This window comes from Corvus brachyrhynchos, unplaced genomic scaffold, assembly GCF_000691975.1.
Source record: "Corvus brachyrhynchos isolate BGI_N302 unplaced genomic scaffold, ASM69197v1 scaffold26, whole genome shotgun sequence".
NCBI classification, from domain to species: domain Eukaryota; kingdom Metazoa; phylum Chordata; class Aves; order Passeriformes; family Corvidae; genus Corvus; species Corvus brachyrhynchos.
In genome coordinates, this window is record NW_008239324.1 from 5,057,403 (window position 1) to 5,077,443 (window position 20,041).

General features: G+C 44.9%; 1 protein-coding gene across 2 annotated transcripts in view; it reads left to right on the forward strand.

Moving 5' to 3' along the window:
• ZDHHC1 (zinc finger DHHC-type containing 1) overlaps window positions 1-18,108 on the forward strand; it is a 19,137-nt gene extending 1,029 nt beyond the window's left edge. Inside the window, exons 2-11 of one of the 2 annotated variants that reach the window (XM_017740926.1) lie at window positions 1,078-1,296; window positions 3,044-3,219; window positions 3,838-3,939; window positions 4,764-4,888; window positions 5,228-5,386; window positions 8,755-8,867; window positions 13,574-13,659; window positions 14,304-14,397; window positions 15,372-15,480; window positions 15,652-18,108. In XM_017740926.1, coding sequence (XP_017596415.1) covers window positions 1,078-1,296; window positions 3,044-3,219; window positions 3,838-3,939; window positions 4,764-4,888; window positions 5,228-5,386; window positions 8,755-8,867; window positions 13,574-13,659; window positions 14,304-14,397; window positions 15,372-15,480; window positions 15,652-16,187 — 1,719 coding nt within the window. In that variant the 3' untranslated portion in view covers window positions 16,188-18,108. The remainder of the gene's footprint in view (window positions 1-1,077; window positions 1,297-3,043; window positions 3,220-3,837; window positions 3,940-4,763; window positions 4,889-5,227; window positions 5,387-8,754; window positions 8,868-13,573; window positions 13,660-14,303; window positions 14,398-15,371; window positions 15,481-15,651) is intronic. The other variant, XM_008638739.2, reaches the window with a different exon arrangement.
• The last annotated feature ends 1,933 nt before the right edge of the window (window positions 18,109-20,041 follow it).

Sequence of the window (20,041 nt, forward strand, 5' to 3'; positions counted from 1 at the left end):
CGGGAACGCGCTCACCCGACCCCGGCCCCTGGTGCTTGCCCGTGCGTCCTGGTGCCTCTCTCTCTGTCTACCCTGACAGTGACTTCATGCCTTGTTTTTTATACTCAGTGTTTTTTTGGAGCTGGATAGAAAGGCGTTACGGGCATACTCTCTGTGGGTTTTGTGACAGGTAGCTCAAAGTGATGCACGAGCAAGTTTTCAACAGCCTAACGAGAAAAGGATTACATGGTTGGTAATGATTTCTCATCAGTGATGAGCCAGTTGCCATGTAACAACTTAAATGATGAATGCAGGCAGATACTGCTAATTGCTTTGAAGGGTGAAGTTAGGAATTTTTTATTCCAGCCTGCCTGTTGATAAGACTGTGCTGATGAGCATAAATTACATTCTCGGCTATTCTTACCCACTCTTCTACCAGTTGACTGAAAAAGACATTTCCAGCCCTTCGCCTGGGTCTGAAGGGCTGTTGGCATACCAAGCTTGGAATTGTCCTGCTCACTCTTTCAGCATGTTGCCATGCTTGCTCTCTTCCACCCCTGTGGCATTGTTCTGGCACTGGAACCATTATCAAAAATACCACAAGTGAGCCAGAGACCTCCTCCTTTTCTTTCATCACTCTCCTGTGCATGTTAGTCAGACTAATTGAAGTTGTTTATCATGTTAGACGTCAATTTCGCATCCTCTTTAGTTACTAAGGAAGGCTCAGAGTGCTGCAGAGGTACTTTGAGTCAGCTCAGGTCCAGCAGAGCTCCTTTGTGCCGGTTTTGGATGCTGCCCCTGATCTACTGCCTGGTTTGCTCTCCCTGGTATCTCAAGTTTTCCATGAAGCAGAGCAGCCCAACTCTCTGTTATTAGAAACTCTCCTGGCTTTGTGGCAGGTGAAAAGCAGCATCTAATAATCCACCACTAAGTGAAAAAAGGAGAACTCGCTTCTGAGCTTAGAGCTGTTTCTCCTCGCATGTGCCATCATTTTAGTCTCTCTAACTTTGTCCACCTTGGAGCATATCTCCAGCACCAGCGCTCAGTCACAGTACTTTTGTATCATGTCATTTCATTTTCCATTTTTGATTTCTGTAGATGAATATCTGCAATAAACCTCATAATAAGATAGCTCCAGAGGATTTGGGCGAAGCTGTCCCTGAGGTGAAGGTCCAACGCGCTCGAAGAAATGGCTGGAGCTGGCCCCTGCACCTGTTCCAGATCATTGCCTGGCTGCTGTTCCTCTTCTATGCGCTAGTTGGCTTTGGAATCCTGGTTCCTCTCCTGCCCCGCCACTGGCTGCCCGCTGGTTATATCGTATCCTTGGATCTAGAGGAGAACGTGGGCTGGTACAAACTGTCACTGGGGGGTTTTGACAGTACTTGTTAGGTAGCACAGAAAGCATAGGAGAAAAGCACCTGAGCCAGATATATTCTTCTGAACTGTAACCATCATCCTGATCTTCTTCTGACTATTAAAAACAGTTGCTTTGAGATCCTCACTTTAGGTCACTGATGTTCTGCTTGTCTGCTTCATCACTCTCTATTAAGGTCACTACCCTTGCCTCCGATGCTCTTCTGCTCCCTGCTTCTGCCTATGTGTCTCCTTTGCTTTATATTATTCTTCTACAAGTCTGCTGCAGGGTTTGAAGAAATTCATACTAAAAAAGCCCCTCCTGAAACATCCTTGTCGTGAAGGCAGCCCCACCTCTCCGTGCTGACTGGATGAGTCTTGAAAGGCAGCTTTACATGCTCGTGGTTGTATGGTGGGTTGCTTGTGATGGCTCACAGTGGATGTTCTCCCTGGGCCCTCTCCTGTATTCAGTAGAAAATCTGGGAGTGACAGTCAAGGTGGTGTGGTGTGAACCTCAGAGGAGAGGTCTCCTATGCGACAGTCTTGAGCAGCAGTTAATACACATATGATGAAGAGAGTGAAGGGTCTAGAGGAGAGGACACATGGCTTGTTCAGCCTGGAGCAGCTGGGGAGCAATCCCAGTGCTCCCAATACTCCCAGTGCCACCTGTACTATCGCCCAGGGAAGGAACTTCCTCAAGACCAGGCCTTGTTCTGAAGAGATGGGATGTGCACTTATCTGTAAGTCAGATATATAAATGATATGCCTCTAAGTCTTTGATGTGTTTGGGATGATTTTGCTTATGATTTAGTTTTTACACTTGCATGATTTAGACATGAATGTAATTAGCTCAGTGGTCTTGCATCTACTTAGCTTGCTCAAATCCTCGATATTATCACAGTTCAAACCTCGTGAATTTGCCTACCAAATATCTTCATAATGCAATCTAAAGTTACTCTTAATTCAACAGATTAATATTTCCTCAAGTTTTACTTCCAGTTAATAAAGCACTAATGTCTCTTTTGTGTCAAAGGCAAATCCCTTCCTGTTCTGCTCCACCAGCCATCAGAGCTCCAGTGAGCTGGACCTCTCAAAGGCCTCCTTTTTTAACTTACTGCATTGATCTATTTTCCATGGGTCTTAGTATGATCAACGATGTGCACATCTGGGTGTATAGAAACAGTGACAAATCCTGAGTCCTGTCTGTAAATTGTGTAGGAGCCTACTTTAAAGGTGTGCTCCTCTTCCTTGGAATTCTGGCTAAGGAAAAGGAAATCAAGGTAATCAATACTACTTCCTTGATGTGACTTTTTTTTCTTGGAAGTCTGATCTTGTGAAAGGGCATATGCACAGCCTTAACCACTCTCCTTTCCAAGGAGTCTGTATGGACTAAGAAACTTGGACCTATGTCAGCAGTCTGCACTTGGGGTCAGATTCTGGTAAGTCAAGGTAACTTTTTAAAACACCCTGTGCTAGGAAGGACACTTCTGCAAGGCAGAGTGGTACATAATGAGGAGGGATGGTCCTGTAGATTTTGTTGTCTTTTTCCAGAGGACATTTATTACAAGTCAAACACCTCTATCAATAAAACTCAGATTAATATGCTGCAATCTGTTACAAAGGAATTCTACATCATAAATTTCTCATCTGTGTGGGATTTGTGTGTTAAGGATTAAAAGACACGTGTTAAGTCCTTAACTGTGTACTTCAGTGTCCAGGAGTGTGTTTTATCTACCATTTAGTTGTTCATCTTACTGCAGTCTCCATTGACCCTGCGGATGCAAACGTGAGAGAAAAAAACTATCTGGGGCCTCTGGCCACCTTCAACCGTAACCAACACGCACATGTCATTGAGAACCATCACTGCCATGTCTGTGATGTAGATGTGTAAGTATCTTCTCTTTTCTTTCTACTGCTTTGTCTTCTTCACCATTGCACTTCACCACTAGTCCTTAATGTCAGACTGTAAGATTTGAAATTGAGCCCTGGACTGCTACAGTGCAAGTTAAACTTTATCTTGTGGCAGGGTTCAGGTAATTGGGTAGGGGCCTTCTGTCAAATGTGCACAGGATTTTGTGTTTTATTTCATTGCTCATGTGTGGAGAGGGCTGTAGTGTTCCATGTTCCCTGGGTGTTGGTGTTTTGCCTAAAAGTGTGTAACTTGTGTGTGTGTGTGCTTGTCTGGCTGGATGCTGACCAGTAGCAGGAAATGCTTGGAGGGCAGGCATTAAGATCAAGCTCTGTAGAACTGCTGAAGGGATTCAAATAAGAATTCAAAAATCTCCAAATTAAAAATCGTGCAGTGCCTTGAAAGGTGAATTTTGTAGTGTTTGGGATTGTGGTCCAACAGTGGCAGATGAGTTTGGGAGATAAAGTACTCCTGATGCAGAAGGTTTACTCACTATTACCAGGATCTCTGCTGCTATATCCCCCTGTGTTTGAGTCACTGAAAAGTCACAGTAGTGAGCTGATGCTGCCACACTAATGCCACCCTTCCTTTGGCAGGAGTGCCAAGTCAAAGCACTGTGGAACTTGCAACAAGTGTGTGTGTGGCTTTGATCATCACTGCAAATGGCTCAACAACTGTGTGGGAGAAAGGAATTACTGGTAAGAGCTTGGGATTGTGACAGAAGCATAACACTGCATTAATGATGTGGCTCCTTCTCTTTCCAAGGTTCTCCTGTAGCTCAGTCCAGTCGGTATTTAGCCATGCAGAACCACTTTTCTTTTATCCCCTGGCTGAATAGAATCAGTCATGAGAAAATTAGGCAGAAAATACAAGCATAATCATGACATTCAAATAACCAGGGATAAAATTCCTAAACTTAGAATGTTGTAGCTGAACATCTGTAAGTTAAAACAGAGAACATAGAGTTATTATGTGGTATTAGGAAAAGCTTACAGGATGTTAAGTGGGTGTCCTTAGTGCTTCTGAGAGCTGGAATAGAAATGGAACCATGATGGTGCTGTTCCGATCTGAAACAACCTGCATCCAGATCACATGCTTTCCCTATGAGACCTGCCAGTTGGCAGCATATAGGGACCTCTAATCCATGCCAGGTTTCAGATAAGAGTAAGGAGACTATCACTGATGCTTCTCAGTTTACTTTCCTGCACTAAAACTCCATGGAAAGCAAAGTGGTGGTGTTGTTGGGTGCCATGTTACACTGCCTTCTGATTTTGTGCAGGGAGCTCTTTGTCTGTCCTAGATATACTTGACTGTTTTGTAACCGTGGTTGCAGTAAAGGGTCACAGTTTAGTCCCTCAGGGTAACAAAAAATAAGTAAAGCTGTTCACCATTATCTATCAAAAGTGTAAGAAAGCGTGACAGTAATTTGAGATAGCTGTCTCTATCTTTTATTAGAGGCTGGGATATTGAATTGTATGTGTGATGTTATTGAAGCCACTGAGACCTCTCTCCTTCCTGGCAGGCTCTTTTTGAACAGTGTGCTGTCTGCCATTCTGGGCCTGGGGCTTCTGCTGCTCGTTGCTTTCTACGTCTTTGTGGAGTTCTTTGTCGACCCCACGGTGCTTCGCTCTGACCAGCACTTTGATGGTACAGCAGTGCTTCACATGAGCATCCTGGGAATCAGCCAGCATGTCTTGATGAGGGTTTGGATTCTGTGAGCTCTTCCACTGAGGAGGAGCTCCATTCTTTACTGCTTCAATGATATATTTCTGTTAGAGTATCTCTGCTCAGCTGGATGGAATGTCTTTCCTTACAGATCTAATTGCTCTTCCTAAAAGCCCTGCAGGCACCAGATTTCTTAGGCCTCCAGGGCACAATGGGTCTGCAGCTACTTTTGAGTTAACAAGATTTCCATAAAGTAAAGTTTATTTAGAGATAATTCATACCTGGACAATCTGCTTACCTCCAGCTCTGTTTGTTTTACAGCTCTGAGGAACCACATGGACCGCTGGTTTGTGTTTCTTCCTGCATCTCCTGTTGAGACTCAGGCACCTGCCATTTTGGTCACAGCTGGGATTTTTATTCTTCTGAGCCTAGTGACCATGATCCTGCTGGGCCACCTCTTGACCTTTCACATCTATCTCTGTAGGTGTTTTGTTCCTGTCATCTACACCCCCATTTCATTTTTGCTTAGCTTCTGCTCATCCTGCATTCACTGTGTGTTCACCTGTGTCACTAATATACACCGATTGTGCAAGATTGCCGTTGAAAAGGTACAAAATTGGGATTTAACATTATATTTCTGAGTTTCCCCCACTCTCAGGTAGGCTTATCAGTGCATGTGTAATGTGGAACTTGTGTTGGGCCTCTGCAGCCATGTTTAAGCTATGTTATCCTGAAACTGAAAGCGCATGGGAGAGTATTGGAGAGGCCAGCTGGGATGAACTGGTCAATCCCAGCTTGGTGCCGGTGATGGCAGATTCAGATTGATTTTGCATATGGCCTTTGTGAGTCTCCTCACTGTGCTCCCCAGGACTTCTGTTGTGTGAGAGAGCATGTATTTCCCTTACCCCAGAGAAATGGGGATGTACTGAGTTAAATTTCTGACTGGAGCACTGCCATCCAGGTTAAGGTCCCTTTATGGAAATTCTACCATATTGATACAAGAAGACTTGTGTAATTTAGAGGAAGAGGCTTTCAGAAAGCCTCCTCTTTAGATCTACTGCTTGTTTCACTGTCAAGAAAGGATATTTATGTTTGTTTATGTACAGATGGGCATCAAAAACCTTTTTTCAGCCATCGTCTAAAATTAAGCCAATGCTTTTTGGCTGCTGCTGAAAGTACAGTAGTTGGTGGTGCCAGAACTAGGGAAGAAGGGATGTGGTGGAAGAGAAGTGAGGACAGCGGTTACAGAGGATCCTTGGATGGATTTTCAGGTTCTCAGTTAACAGACCTACAGATGCCAACACAAACTAGGTCAGCACAAACCAGCACAGCTCCAGAAGCAAAACAGTTGCACTGCTGAAGTGTAGTGTTCGATAGGTGAGTGTTCCTCAGCTGGCATGGACAGTGCACTCAGTGAGGACACTGACAGTCGTTTTCCTTCTAGAGCCTCTTTGAACTTGACTGAAATTTGGGCACACTGCAATTTTACTTCCTTGGCAGAATTGACAGTTGGCCTTTCTGGGTCAATGTCACTGCCTGGAGATGTAAAAGGTTGATCTAGCACCGTGGAAAGACAAAAGCATAACAAAGCCGGGGTCACTACAGGTAGGTATCTTCTGGATGGAAAAGGAATATTCAGTTTAGTCCTGAGTGATATTTATCCTGTCCTTGTGTACAGCTTCCACAAGAGGGTGCTCCCTGCCTGAGACAGTGACCTGCTTTATTTGCCAGACAGAAACCTCCGTTGTGTACCGCTAGTTCTGCTCTGGGCTTGGGGGAGATTTTGCTGCTCTTGTCTTGGGGTGATTCTTTCTCCTTTTTCAGAATAAATTTAGAGCCAAATTAACTTCTACTTTTGGTCTAATTCTAAATCTTTATTACTAACATAGAAACAGAATTATTGCTTTTTTTTTTTTTAAGAATTAATTACATTATAATCTGCTGCCCTAATGAAACTGTTCCCAGCTGTGCAGAATGTAGTGTGTAAGCCCTTGCTTTAAAGAGGGATGTTACCACCCTGAAGCCTATATGGTGTGCTTCATATGCGTATGCATTGCACTTAACCACTGCATTTGCACTTACAGCTGGGTTTCAGGGAGATAGACAAAGTATGTCTGAACTTAAACTCCTCTTATTTCGTACCTGTAATTGTTAATAGTCTCCTCTGAATGCTTTAAGGTAGACAGTGTTGTAATGAACTGTCTACCCTCTTTTGGGACTAGAAATACACTTTACCAATTCAAATGTAATTACTGTTGGTCACTGTTTTTCCAGTAATTAAATTACAGAAGTTAAATAGCACCCATGTGAGTGGTACTGCCCTTAGGCTTCCCATAAAAAATGGCTTAAGTCAGGTACGACTGAAAATTTAGTATCTAGTTTTGTTACAAGCACAGTGAAAATTTCAGAGTTACTCTCCTGGGTTTAATTACTACTCACTGTGATCACTCAAAGGAAGTAGGTTATTCTCAAAATAGTAGGTCCGTGTATTCAAAATTACTAGTCCTGATTCAGACTCAGTTCTAGAGGCATTTGGTGAAGCAGGGCACTTCAATACTGTGAGGCTGATAGCAGAATAAAAAAAAAATAGTAGGGAATAGGAAGGGAATATAGGAAAGCATATAGGGTTATTCACAGACTGTGATCGTATTTTGCACGTTATGTGCTGCAGTGTTATGTGGCCAAAAAATGAAGTATTTTAACTAAATAGCTCTATTAAAATATTTAAAAAGTTACACTGTAAGTATTCAGAAACCGACAAAATCTAAATTAAAAATGGTTGATAAGCCTTTCCTTATGAAGCAATATTCTGTTTTTCAAAGAAAGCAAAGGGTGCCATTCTAGGAGCACTTGCCAGCAGCCTGCACTGTCCCTGTTAAGTAATCACTTGGCTGCAGACTCACATTCATCTCTATGTTCTCTCTTCCTGGCCAAAAAGATCCTGAATTTTTATTTCTTCATAAGGTGATTGCTTTAGCAGAGGGGCACCTCTCCTCTGCTCTCCCCCACTTCTCTGTGAAGCAGTCCTGTGTTCAGGGCATGGTTTTGAGAGGTAAGATATCACTGATGAAAACATCTTCAGGTAGAGGGAAGATTTTAGTCCAGATGATCCTAGGCATCTTCTTTAACTGCTGTGCTTCTGTAAAAAAAAGAGGAATAACTACCAGGCTGTGCACTAAAACCCTTCAACATCTGTTTCTAGGGTTTGTTCTCTAAAACTACTTAAGGTCATTATGGGAAGAATGTCTGCGTTTTAGACTCTCATAAGATTTTGGGTCTCATGAAGAAACCAAGTTGCTCAGAAATGTCACATGCTTTTGGTCATTCATGGGAGCAGATGTGTTTGCATGGGGACCTGGAGAGCTCATAAAGTCAGGGACATGTGAACTCTGGGCACATCTGTTTGGCACGAAGCAAGCTGTGCATTTGGTACTCTCTGGTTTGCACATTAAGTGTCTCAGTCACTACAGTACACACTAACCTGCTCAATTTCTTCTCTCCATTTAGCACCACATACCTTCCGATTGCTCACTGAGCTTTTTGTACAGTACAGATCTTACCCCTGTTGGACATGAATAATGGATTTGCTCTGAAATGAACTGAACAAATTGCTATAGAAGGCTGTACCATTCTAGGAGACTTTAGAATAGCAGGACTTTAAGAAAGCATTGTGATGGTGACAATAAAGATTATAGTAGGATGTACAGTGCACAGGTACTTTTGGCTTAGATTATCAGTTTTTCATGTTTATAGTTACTGTTTGATTGTACAGTCATCCAGCCTGCTTGTGTAAGTGCAGTCAGGGAGGGGCCTTTCCTGTGCTGACAGGTCTCTTTTGTCCCTTTCAGTGTGGCACAAGCTGTCTACGTACGAGTACATCCTGCAGCAGCGTCCCCAGCAGCAGCCAGACAAGGTGGACAAGAAACAGGAGTCTTGTTCCTCCCAAGTGAGACCCAGTCAGGTACTCATCCTACTTTCAGTCCATTTCTCAAAAACAGTCTTGCTTGTTTGCAGTGTAAACTTTGCTTCACTTTCTTCAGCTCCATATTTTAAAGGCAGTTGCTAGAGATAAGACTTCAGACATACTTTGATGGAGTTGAGTAGGATGTGAGAGAGCGCAAGGCCTGTAATTCCATGAACACTTTAGGTGTAAGCAAGTACTGCTTTCAAAGGAATCAATCCCACCCACTCTCTTCCTCCACCACTTGTTTTGGGCCCTGCACTATCTTGTCTCTTCTGCCAGCACAGCTGTTCGTTAGGACAGGGTGGGGGAACTCATCTGAGTAACAATAAACTTTATTAAAAAAATAGTTGAGCTGGCCCAGCTCCCTCCCATTTGGTTCACCAAGCAGTCACATAAATGCCTGGCTTAGCACAAATGAGGGTGACTGAAGAGTGGGAAGAATCCTGTCCCTAAGAAGGACAGGACCATCTGTTTGGGTGGCACTGCACATCTTGGGGGCTTGTGTCATGACTTCAAGTGAGACAGGCTCTAAGGCTGGAGAAACTGGGGCTAATAATTGAGCAGCTAATAATACCAATAATTTAACCATCTTGAAAGTGAAAAGGACACCAGTTTTTAAGAAATGACCCAGATATGTGCTTTTCTTTGGAATGAGTCTATACAGTGATAAGGGTCCTTGTTATTACCATGATGTTATTACCATGTTGATCTATATCTCTGTAAAAAGAGTTCTACAAGCTCTTAAATGCTGCTAGACTCTGCAGAGGCAGATATATCAGGCTCTGAATTGAGAGGTTCAGTGTAATTTATTTTGCTACAAGGCAAAATAAATTATTGGATTAACTCAAATTTTGACTGAACACGTTCCGTACTGACTTTAGCAGGGGATTGAACTAAAAACTTCCAGAAATTATTCCTAGTCTAAATTATTCTGTGATTCTCAGTCATGTGTAACTTTTCATTTTATGCAAGTAAATTATCTACTATACAAACAGTTCTATATTTCATAAGAAATTAATTAAATAAAAGCTTCATCCAAGTATTCTGTGTAGAGATACTGGGATCTCTCTGGGTTCATCCATAGTTCTTCCCTGTCAAAGCAAAGGGGAAAGTGAGCTCATTCAGTTTTGTATAATATGAAGCTTTTCATATATATTTTTTACTGTTTCGGAAAAGTTGAACTTCCAGTTTAAACAGAGGTTTCCATAACAACAAAAATATTTGGCACTTTGTTTCACAGAGCTTTGCTTACTATGAAAATTAAAGCAATAATAAAGCATTAGCTCTAATCATCTCATTACTGAATTTTAATTAATACTTAAAATGTATTTGAACAGGGGTGGACTTCATGTATGTGTGCACATTTGGGGATTGGCATTCAATGATGGTCTCCTGTCTGCACTGGTTCTTATGTAGAAATGTGTGAATATGGTTAATTTGAAGCAGCAAGCCTGGAAGGAGCAGGGTGAAAAGGAGTTTGATGTTTCAGGACTGCAGTTAGTACCTTGGGGAACAAGAAAGACTGGATGATGCCCAGTAACATTGTTAAGAAAAATGTTAACCCACCAGATTTTCCTTGTTTCTTACATAGCAACCAGAGATAAACACAAACAAATAGATTGGAGTAGGAGGACACCAAGTGACTTGCCTTTTGTGAGCTGTGTTGAATACAGCCTTCTTTAGCTTGAACACTGCAACCCTTTGTAATTGATCCAACATGTTGTAAGCATAAAATGGAAATCATCCTCTTCCCACTTTTGTCTGAACTGTTCATTCATTTTAGGGACTAAGAAGAAACATGCATTTCCCCTTTAATGCTTGTTTTTGAGCCTTATTCAAGCTTGGGTGTTGATTTTGGCTTCAGTTTTCCATGTAGGTCTGTGGTTAAGTCTTCGGCTATGTTCAGGTTAAAGGAGTCTTGTTCAGGATAAAGGATTCTTATGTACCTTTAGGACCCACAAAGTAAAAGCCCTAATTTTGCACATTTAAGTGGTTCAGATGTCACAAAAAATGCAAAACAGTTGGCCACATTGAGCCTTTGCCTCTATTACCATACCTAAAGCAGGATGTGCAAGTAACCATTTTTTCTGTAGTCATTTGCAGTCCAAAGAAATATAAACTAAACCAAATCCTATGCTTTAATGCATAATTGCATTCATTCCAGGGAGCTGGCTTTCATATGAGGCCAGCTGGGATGTGATTCTTCTCACATTCCTAAAGCTTTGAACTTGCTTTGGAAACTGATTCAGTTTGGTGAGGTTTGATTTTAAATACTAAACACAGATTTTATTCAGCTTCCCTTACATTTTCAGTATTGTTTCTTTCTTCCAGTGTCAATGTAAGATGAACTTAGTCTTCACTCTCAGCCTCAACACTTGCAACAGACCCACTTTCCTTGGAACAAGAACATTTTTCCTGTTCAATTCTGCGTCCCCTCCAGCCAGCCAGCACTTCAGGGCACTTCCTGTCACTGAAGAGGTTGATAAGGGCAGCTGCAGTGGGCAAGGGAGCTGAATCCACCCTGGCCTTGTAAACCATGGACCTTGGGGTGGTCACAGCTGGAATTTGGTGAACGTGGCCAGGATTTGCACAGGGGCACAACTTGGGCAGTCTGTCAATCCAGCAGGCTTGTCTTGATGCTGCAGTGGGAGGATGTTGATTCTCCTGTTACATGCCTGGTAGCAGAGGGAGGCTTGGAGTCTGTGCTGTGGTTGTAGTTTGTGTCACACTGTGAGAGAACATTGTATTTTCTACTGATTGAGTCTCATTTGTTTTCATAGTCAGCTCTAACGCTTTACTTTCATTTATGTGGCTGCTTTGGTTCTACATTATTTATAGAAGGCTGAAATGAACAAAATGGATTTAAAAAGGCTCTTTCATTCCCTGCTTGGAAAGAAATTGTCCATGTTATTCTCAAGATGAATCATTTATTAAGCTCCCTTGAAATGCCAGTCCTGCAGTCCTGTTTGTGTGCTGTGGACATTGAATCCTGATTGTTTTCAGTTATTCTGTGCAGTGGGATGTCTCCTGCTGCAGCTCATTTCAGCCATGACGTGCTTTCCTCTGAAAAGACCTGCATCTCCTGGCTGTACACTCATTTGTGACTCAGGTGCATGAGGCCTGAATGTAAATCTTGATTGTAAGTGTCCCCAAGGAGCTTTGAGGAGACATTTGTGCACACTTTGTGTTCAGTTGGTGATGAGTGATGATCTGACTTGAGTTACAAATTCTAATTGAATGCATGTAGTAAATTTCTGCAGATTATTAACCTTGCACTTGGATAAATTTTTAAATCAGAAAGTCATGTTTTTGATTCCTAAACCAATCCCCTTCAAATGTTGTGTTACCATCTATAAAACAGCTGAAATTACTTTTTATTTTCTTTTTTTATTTGCCTTTCATTTTTATTCCTAATATCTGAAATTATTTCTTAGCTGCCACTGAATGTGCAGCTCCATGGATTCTTTTCTAGTTCAGAGACTGTTGCTTTGTATATAACATTTACACTACTTTTCCCACATGCTTCACTTTCCATCTTTACCTCTAGCAATATTGATTTTTTGGTGCCATTTTACTACCCTGTAATTCAATATTGCAAAGATCTTCTGCAGCTCTTTGCGGCTGGCTTTCATTTTTAATGCCTTACATCAGGGACTGTCATCACCAGGCTTCTCACTGCTCTGCTCTTTTGTTGATTGTTTATGAATTTGTTGAAGTGCAGAGGCCCTGGATCTCTCAGGAGCCCATTTGTGGCATGTCCAGCTTTGACTTCATTTTCTCAAATTTGCTGATCAGGCTGTTCAGAAAAATAGGTCTTCCTGAGCTTGTTTTAGCTATTTTTGAAGCTAATGCCTATCACGTTTTAAACCCCTCCATCTTAACCTGAAAGTTACTTTAAAATATCTTTATAGTTACTGCACACTGAAATACTTGCAAATAAGTTATCTTGATGATTATTCAAGTTTAAGAGCAGCTGATAAGTGGTGTCAAGGTTCTTCTGAGCATGGTTTATCCTTTTTTGATAGCAGGGCTTCATACCCTTCATCCCTTGGTACTCTGAACATCTTAACTGGGTGCTTTTGAGGGAGAACTGGGGTCCTTTCCTGTAACACAGCACTTGGATTTTGGAGGCTTATTCTTGTAAGGTTTCTGAAAATACACAGTTTTCAAGTTCAGCTGTCATTACTCTGAACTCATCTATACCTGAGGCAAATAAGCAATATATCACACTCATTTTTAAAAATCAGCAGGTCTTAGCCATACAGGATCACACCAGAAGCAGAAAACACTTAATGTTTTTCCTGTATGTTGCATGCTTCCATCTTCCTCACCTCCATTTTGCATTTAAAAGACATATTATGCATTCACTGCATAGCTCCTCAGATTGAACTGTGTAACTAATGGAAGCTTTAAGTGGTATTTTGAATGTGGTCCCAAGAAATGACTAAGTTGACCTCTGTAAGTGTGATTTGGTTTTGAGTCACATGAAATCCTGGCTGGACTAAATAAATGAATAGAAGACTTCTAATTTTGCCAGTCTTGGCTTTCCATCTTCTTAAGCAGCAGTTTCCTGCTGTGCTACCTGTAAGGACAAAAAAAATGTCTGCCATGAGGAAAAAGAATACATCTGTAATGAAAATCCCTCTTCTCCCCTCTGTGTTCGTATTAGTCTGAAAATGTTTGGGTTTGGGTTTTTTTTCCAGGAAGCAGACTTATTGTCAGGTAATCCTGGCTATACAGACCCTGGAATTCAAGTAGAGGAATTCTCAACAGTAACTTCAGGAAAAAGGTGAGAAAAGTCGAGGATAAGATCCTCCCAGCAGCATGTGTGGTGAATGGGAAATTGTTATCAAGGTCACTGGTGGGGCCTAAGACAAAAGTACTTAGGAGGATAGGGAGCACCAGTATTTTGACCAAGGCATGGTGAAATCTTTGAGTTTCAGGAGGGTAAATACTTGCAGGAATACTTTCCTTCCCTCCCCTGGGAAAATACAGTTCCTAGAATACTCTCTTTAGGCCGTTTTATATTAAATATTTTATATTAAACAGATTTCTATTAATTGTTTTATATTAAAATGATTTCAAGGCTGCCTGATTTGTTCTGTAACTCCTATATTGAGCTCATTATAGTTACATGATTTCAGGTTGTCCAGAGATGCATCACAACAGTTACAAGTTTATAACACAGGCAAGCACTCAGGGGAAAACAGGATCCTTGCCTCTTAATGAATCCTTTCCTGTTAACTTATGTCCCTGGAGATTTCCTTCTTATTTTGCACAGTTGTGCAGGAAAAGTTCCCCTGCAGTTTTGCTGGGAATGTTGGGTAAGGCAGGGGAGGCTGTGGTCAGGCTGGTGTTTTTGTGCAAGCAAAGAGGGCATCAGACTTAAGTCCTGTCTTAGGGAATCACCTTGTGTGTCTGCTGTGTTTTTAGCTTTCCAAAGCTCTATGTACACAAGCAAGAAGGTGACCCCAAGCAGAGCTCATCCCCTGAGCCCCCATCTCTTCACTCTGTGGCCCCTTCCCAGGTAAGGAGGATTTGCCACACACCCAACCTGCTGCTGACAACTCACCCAGGCCATGCTCACTCTAGAGCAGGCTGTGCTTACCCCCTGCTCACCCCCTGCCTCCCCTCAGTGTGTGTCTGCAGTTGTGGCTGTGCCCTGCAGTCACCAAATCCAGGTGATGTTCTCCTGTCTCTGCTTACAGGCCTGATTAGAGCTATCCTACAGTTCCCTCATAAGCTCACAGCTGTAACACAGCTGTAATCCAATGCCTTGCTGCCCCAGTGCAGCTCAGTGACTCTGTCTGTACTGTTTGTTGATGGAAGAAGCTCTGCATGTTACTGTAGAGCAAAATCCAACAGTTTAAATGTTCAGATAAAGCACCTGCCCAGGGAAAGATGGTGTGTGTGGATGTGGAGCTTGAGTGTATGGAACAGCTCTCCAAAGTCTTGGACTGGGCTCCTGAGATTCATGTATCTGCATCCACATGTTCTCTCCTCTTGCTCAAATGGCAGGTGGTGGTGCTTTTCCTCTCCTCCAAGCTTATTAATCAGTCTTGCCATCTAGATGGTAAGAAAAAATCCTTTTCAGCTATACTGTATTTGGGACAAGGACTGTCCCTTTCTTGGGACATCCTGTGCTTTGTGAGTTTTGGTCCCCTCTTCCAGTTTGGCTTTACAAATGCAAGTGACCAGCGTCTCATACAACCCCCAGCTTAATGAGGCAACAGCTTAATGAGGCAACTGCTTAAAGGTACCTACACACAGAGGGTCACTGTAGGCAGATAATGTGTGGGTGTGTGTTCATTAAATGCCTGTTCTCTATGACTGCTTCGTAGTAGCTCAGTCTTGAACGATAAAATATTCTTGGACTTTGGTTATACCTAGAGCTTGTTATTCAAAGTAGGAAGAATTAAAAAGAGGTAACAAGTAAAAAAATTCTCATTACTTTGGGCTGGTGAAGTGACTTCCCTTGTCTTGGGCCACTTGCTTTCACAGCAACAGAAGAAAAGAAGAAAGAAAATGCAGAAAGCTTCTTCCTCAGCAACAGACAGCAGATGTAAAGCACATGGTACACCTCAGCCCTCCTTCCCAGATCCCCAGTCAGGTGAGAGTGCACCAGTCAGCTTCTCTGCTGAATTTGGCATAAATATATGTATGATTTGCTTTAACTCTAGTGGATCAGGCATAGCAGAGTTCCTGAGCTTGTTGATGTGTTTGTGGGGCTGAGAGATCTCTCTCCCCTTAAGCTTTCTTCTCCCTTTATTTCCATCTGCAGAGTTCCCAGCCATGGCTGCTGCCACCTCACCTTCCCACAGCCTTCACCTCTTAGTGCCAGCTTTTCCTCTGAGAGCTGCTGTGTCCCCCAGTAGCATGGGCCTCATCCAGGCAGCAGGACTCCCTGCTGACTATCACTCAGAGTCTGCTGAGTCCATGGATGAGATTCCTGTGGCTCAGACTCACCTTGGGGACACAGTCCTTCAAGGGTCTCCTAAGAATAACTCAAGCAACTCTCAACATTATCCCTTGTCCACAGACAATCCCAGAGGAGTCAGGAGGAAGAATCTGTACTCTGAGCACAAGAGCAAAAGGAGAAGCTGCCAACAGGACAGACATGTGGAACGAGACCTGGAACTTTTTTCTAAGATGCCTGCTGTCTTTGTAAGTAAGAGCAGTGGAGAACCTCTTGTCCCTCAGCCCCAGCCCAGTGAGAGCACGTCCGAGCCTGACCACAGAAAATGCACCAGCAAGCAGCGTGTGGGCACATATGATCCATGCTCAAAGGACATAAGGACAAGCACCACAGCGGCCTAGGGATCATCCTTCCAAAGCCATGGCCTTTGGGAACGGCATTAGTGCTGTGTAGAGGCCTACAGGACTCGCCCCTCACTGTGCACGTGCTGTCAGGCTGCAGTGGGACATTTCTCATCCTCAACCAAAGGCAGGAGGCAGCAAGGTGGCAAACCTGAGGTAGACTTGTTGCTCAAGAGAGCTCAAGTGCTTTCGCTGGGAAAGGGCCCACCCCTCTGGGCCCTCTGCACACTTGGTACTGCAGTAACTTCACAGCAGAGTGTATGGGGAAGAACAAGGCTGCACCTCTGCCATTCCCTGCACCCTGAAAGCTGTATTTCCCATCTGCCTGCACCCTGTCAGTCTTTGGATCATGCTCAGGGGCTTCAGCAGGTGGTCAGGGAGTAACCTCAGGATTGCCCCATCCCTATACCGCTCTCCACTGTGCACCTTCAAGCCAAGTCCACCGCCAGCATGTTCTCTGTAAGGCAGCATAGTTTGGCCTGCTCCCCCTTCCCAGCAGTCTGGGGTGCCCCATGCTGCAGCATTCTCTTCAGAAGTTTTGGGATACAGCAGGCCCTGAAACCTTTCCAGTTCCTGAGCTGCCAGATCTGCGTTAGTCCACAGCCAAGCCTGAGGTATGTGTAGTGCAGAAAGATCCCACAGCAGACGGGGGCACATGGCCAGTGCCTTGAGCCACAGCACCCTGTGCTGGGGGTGAGCTGCAGAGAGCTGTCTGGGTTACCATCCTAGAGCTCCTGGGCTCTCCCTGCCCTTGTGGCTTCCCCAGGCAGCATGCCCCGTTCCAGATTCCTGGCTGAGTGCTGGGGCTGGTCTTCCAGCAAGCCCAGATCTGCCTAGCAGCCAGCTAATCTCAGAGCCCAGATAGCAGCTACACACACGTCTCCATGGGCTTTACCACTGGCATGGCCATGTCTAACAGGATTTGGCACAGCCCTGAGCAGCAGCACTGGCGTGGCTGGATGCACATTTCCAGACATCCCCAGCACATCACCCTGCTGATTCTGTGAACAAACAGGTGCACCAGCAAAGAAAAGGAAGCCAGGGGAGTCTTCATCACTCTTCCAAATGTTTTGATGCATGGAAGGCACAACTGACCTTTCTCCAGGCTATGGTAGGTGCCAATTAGGGAAGGACAGGACAAAGCAGGGTGCTGTGAGAGTCAAGCTAAGCTGTTCTCCCCTTATCTAGCTCAGTCTGAGACCATTCCTTAGAACTGGGTCAGAGCAGGACAGGGGATCGGGGGACAAGGGCTCTTTGGGCACAGCCAGCACTGGACAGGCAGGCTGGACTCCCAGCCTTGGTGGGAGAGACTAGCCTGGGAGAAAGACTTGCAGGTGTTTTAAAGGGCTGCCTTAACACTGTTCTCTGTTGTCTGATTTTTGTCTCCTGAAAGAACTGGGATGAGGAGCTTTGACTCTTCATCAAATTACATGATCTGTTGATCAGAAAAAGTGAAGTCTCATGTAGCTGTTGAAGTAATTTTGTCTCAGTTTGCAGGAAGGGCTGGCCTGTGGTCACACTCCTTGCAGCTTCCCTGGCTGCTGTGGCCAGTGGTACCTGCTGGCCGTGTGACCCTTTAGAAAAGCAGGTGAGTGTGGGCCAGCAGCCATGGCACTGGGTGTCTGCAGAGACCAGAGCATTGCTCACCCATGGGTCCCAGTTAGACAAAGTCCTTCCTGTTGTTTCTCCTCATGTCCACTGTCATCCAAGGAAACTACATCCTGCAGCAATGCTGGGCTCATGGTTTTCCAAGGCCAACTGTCCCTCCACCACAAAGCATTAGTAATTTCTCTGCAGCAGGTGCCCCTGAGCAGAGCTTGTGTGTTTTCTTACTCTGTCCTTGCAGAATCAGTCCCAAAATCATGTATGGAGCTCTTCAGTAGCTCTGGCCACAATAAAATTTTCTATACTCTTTGCTAAATAGTTTCCTCTTTTCTTTTGCAGCCATTCCTGGCTCTGCCCAGCTGATGATCCCCAGGCTGTTTGGTTCGCTTCTCCCCAAGCCTCCCAGAAGGGCTCAGCACTGTAACTGGTATGGGGGTGACAGCAGTCCCCTCTCCACAGGGCCTTTTGGGTGTTAGATGAGAGTGTCTTCCCTGAGGAGTAGGGATCAGACCACCTTCTCCCTGAGCTGTGTAACCCAGCCTGGTTTTTGTGCTGGAGCAGGGTGAGCACCAGAGGGAGGAGGCCCAGCCAGCTCTGCACTGTGCTGCAGAAAGGCTGCTGTGCTCTTTGGGCTGAGGGGAACTGGGTTTCCTGGGCTGTCAGATGTCCAGGGAAAGAAAGGTCACGCATGTCCTGAGGTGCCACATTTCGGGCTCAAGATGGGAGGGAAGGGGATGTCCTACAGTTTTCTGGGACATGACCCTCTCTCCAGGAGCCTGGGGCTCACCCCGAGGTTCAGCGTTTAGTCCTCCTCCCTTCCCAGGCTGTGCTCACCTGCCCCCTGTCCTACTAAGAACAGCCTGCAAGCGTCAAATTCCCCTGTCACACACAGAGATGCCCAGCTGAGAATGGTCTCTGCCCCCAGAGCCCCCAACAACCAGTGCAGAGCCCCATAAGCTGCTGGGATGTACTGGTTCTTCCCAGCCCTGCAGGATTCTCTGCAAGGTGTGGGAGCCTACCCTTTTTGTTGGAGGCCAACAGGATGCCCTGGGGACCCTGGGCAGGGACATCCTTCTGCTGCCTTCAGCTGGAACATTTGCTCCACTCTGCTGAATAACTCAAGGCTGCCAAACACGCTAAGCTGTGTCCGTGCGTTGGAGCAGCTGGGTGCTGAGCCAAGAGCCAGGCTCCGGCAGGACGGGCTCCCAGCACTGCCAGTGTTGGACTCTGATCTCCAAAAGCTCACGGGCAGCAGGAGGGTTGTGTGTGCCACATGGTGATTGAAATGGGCTGGGCTTTATGTCTTTGCCACAACCACATCAAAGGAACACTGCTGAAGATGCACAGTGGGCACCCAAGAGTGAAAATGGTGAGGTTGAGATGGTTTTAGGTCCTGGACTCTCCTTCCCAACCTTGCTTTTGTCCTCTTGGGCCTTAAATGATGCTACCCTGCAGGCTCAAGTGCAAATGGCATTTCTGCTGCTCTGCCTGAGGAAGGTCCACAGCAGACCTGTGGCAGTAAGCCAAAGGAATGAGTCCCATTAGGGTGCTGCTGCAGAGTCCAGCATGTGGGCAGAGCTGTCCTGGGCTCAGCACCAGAGGGTTGCAGTGACCACAAGCTGCAGCCCAAGACCATAAGAGAGCTGGGTTAAGGTCCTGACAGCAGAAGTCCTGATGCCTTCAGCTCAGCATTGCTGCAGACACATTGAGGTCTGACATCCTCAAGCCCCTTCACCAGCACTAAACAAAAGGTTTTTGCCAGGGTGTGAACTCTCCCATGAGCTGGAGGCAGTGCCCTGGACCAGCTGTTTCCACCACAAGACACTGTGGCTTTCTATTAGAAAGAAGCAATGATTTTCAGGATGACAGCTTTCCACAGTCCTCTGAAATCATGTCATAGTTCCTGGCCACTGTCTGGCAGCTGTGCCAGGCCCCGCAGTGCCTGCTCCAAGCCTCCGCCTTGGCATGGGATGCACGTCGTGCTTACTTTCATCCTTGGGCCTGGCTCAAGTTTCTTTGTTTCCTCTTTGAAGTCAAGGGGACCTTCCTTTGGGAAATGATTTTGTGTGAGTCTGTTCCTGCGCTGCTTTTGACACGTCCTGAGAGCATCTCAGTGAGCTGCTTTGAGTTGCAGGGTGGGGAAAAGGAAGTTCCTGCCAGAGGATGGAGCTTTTCCCCCCTTCCTGTGCCCGGTGCCGTGCATGGCACGACCGCAGCCCGTGCTCCGTGGCACACCCGGCCCGGACACA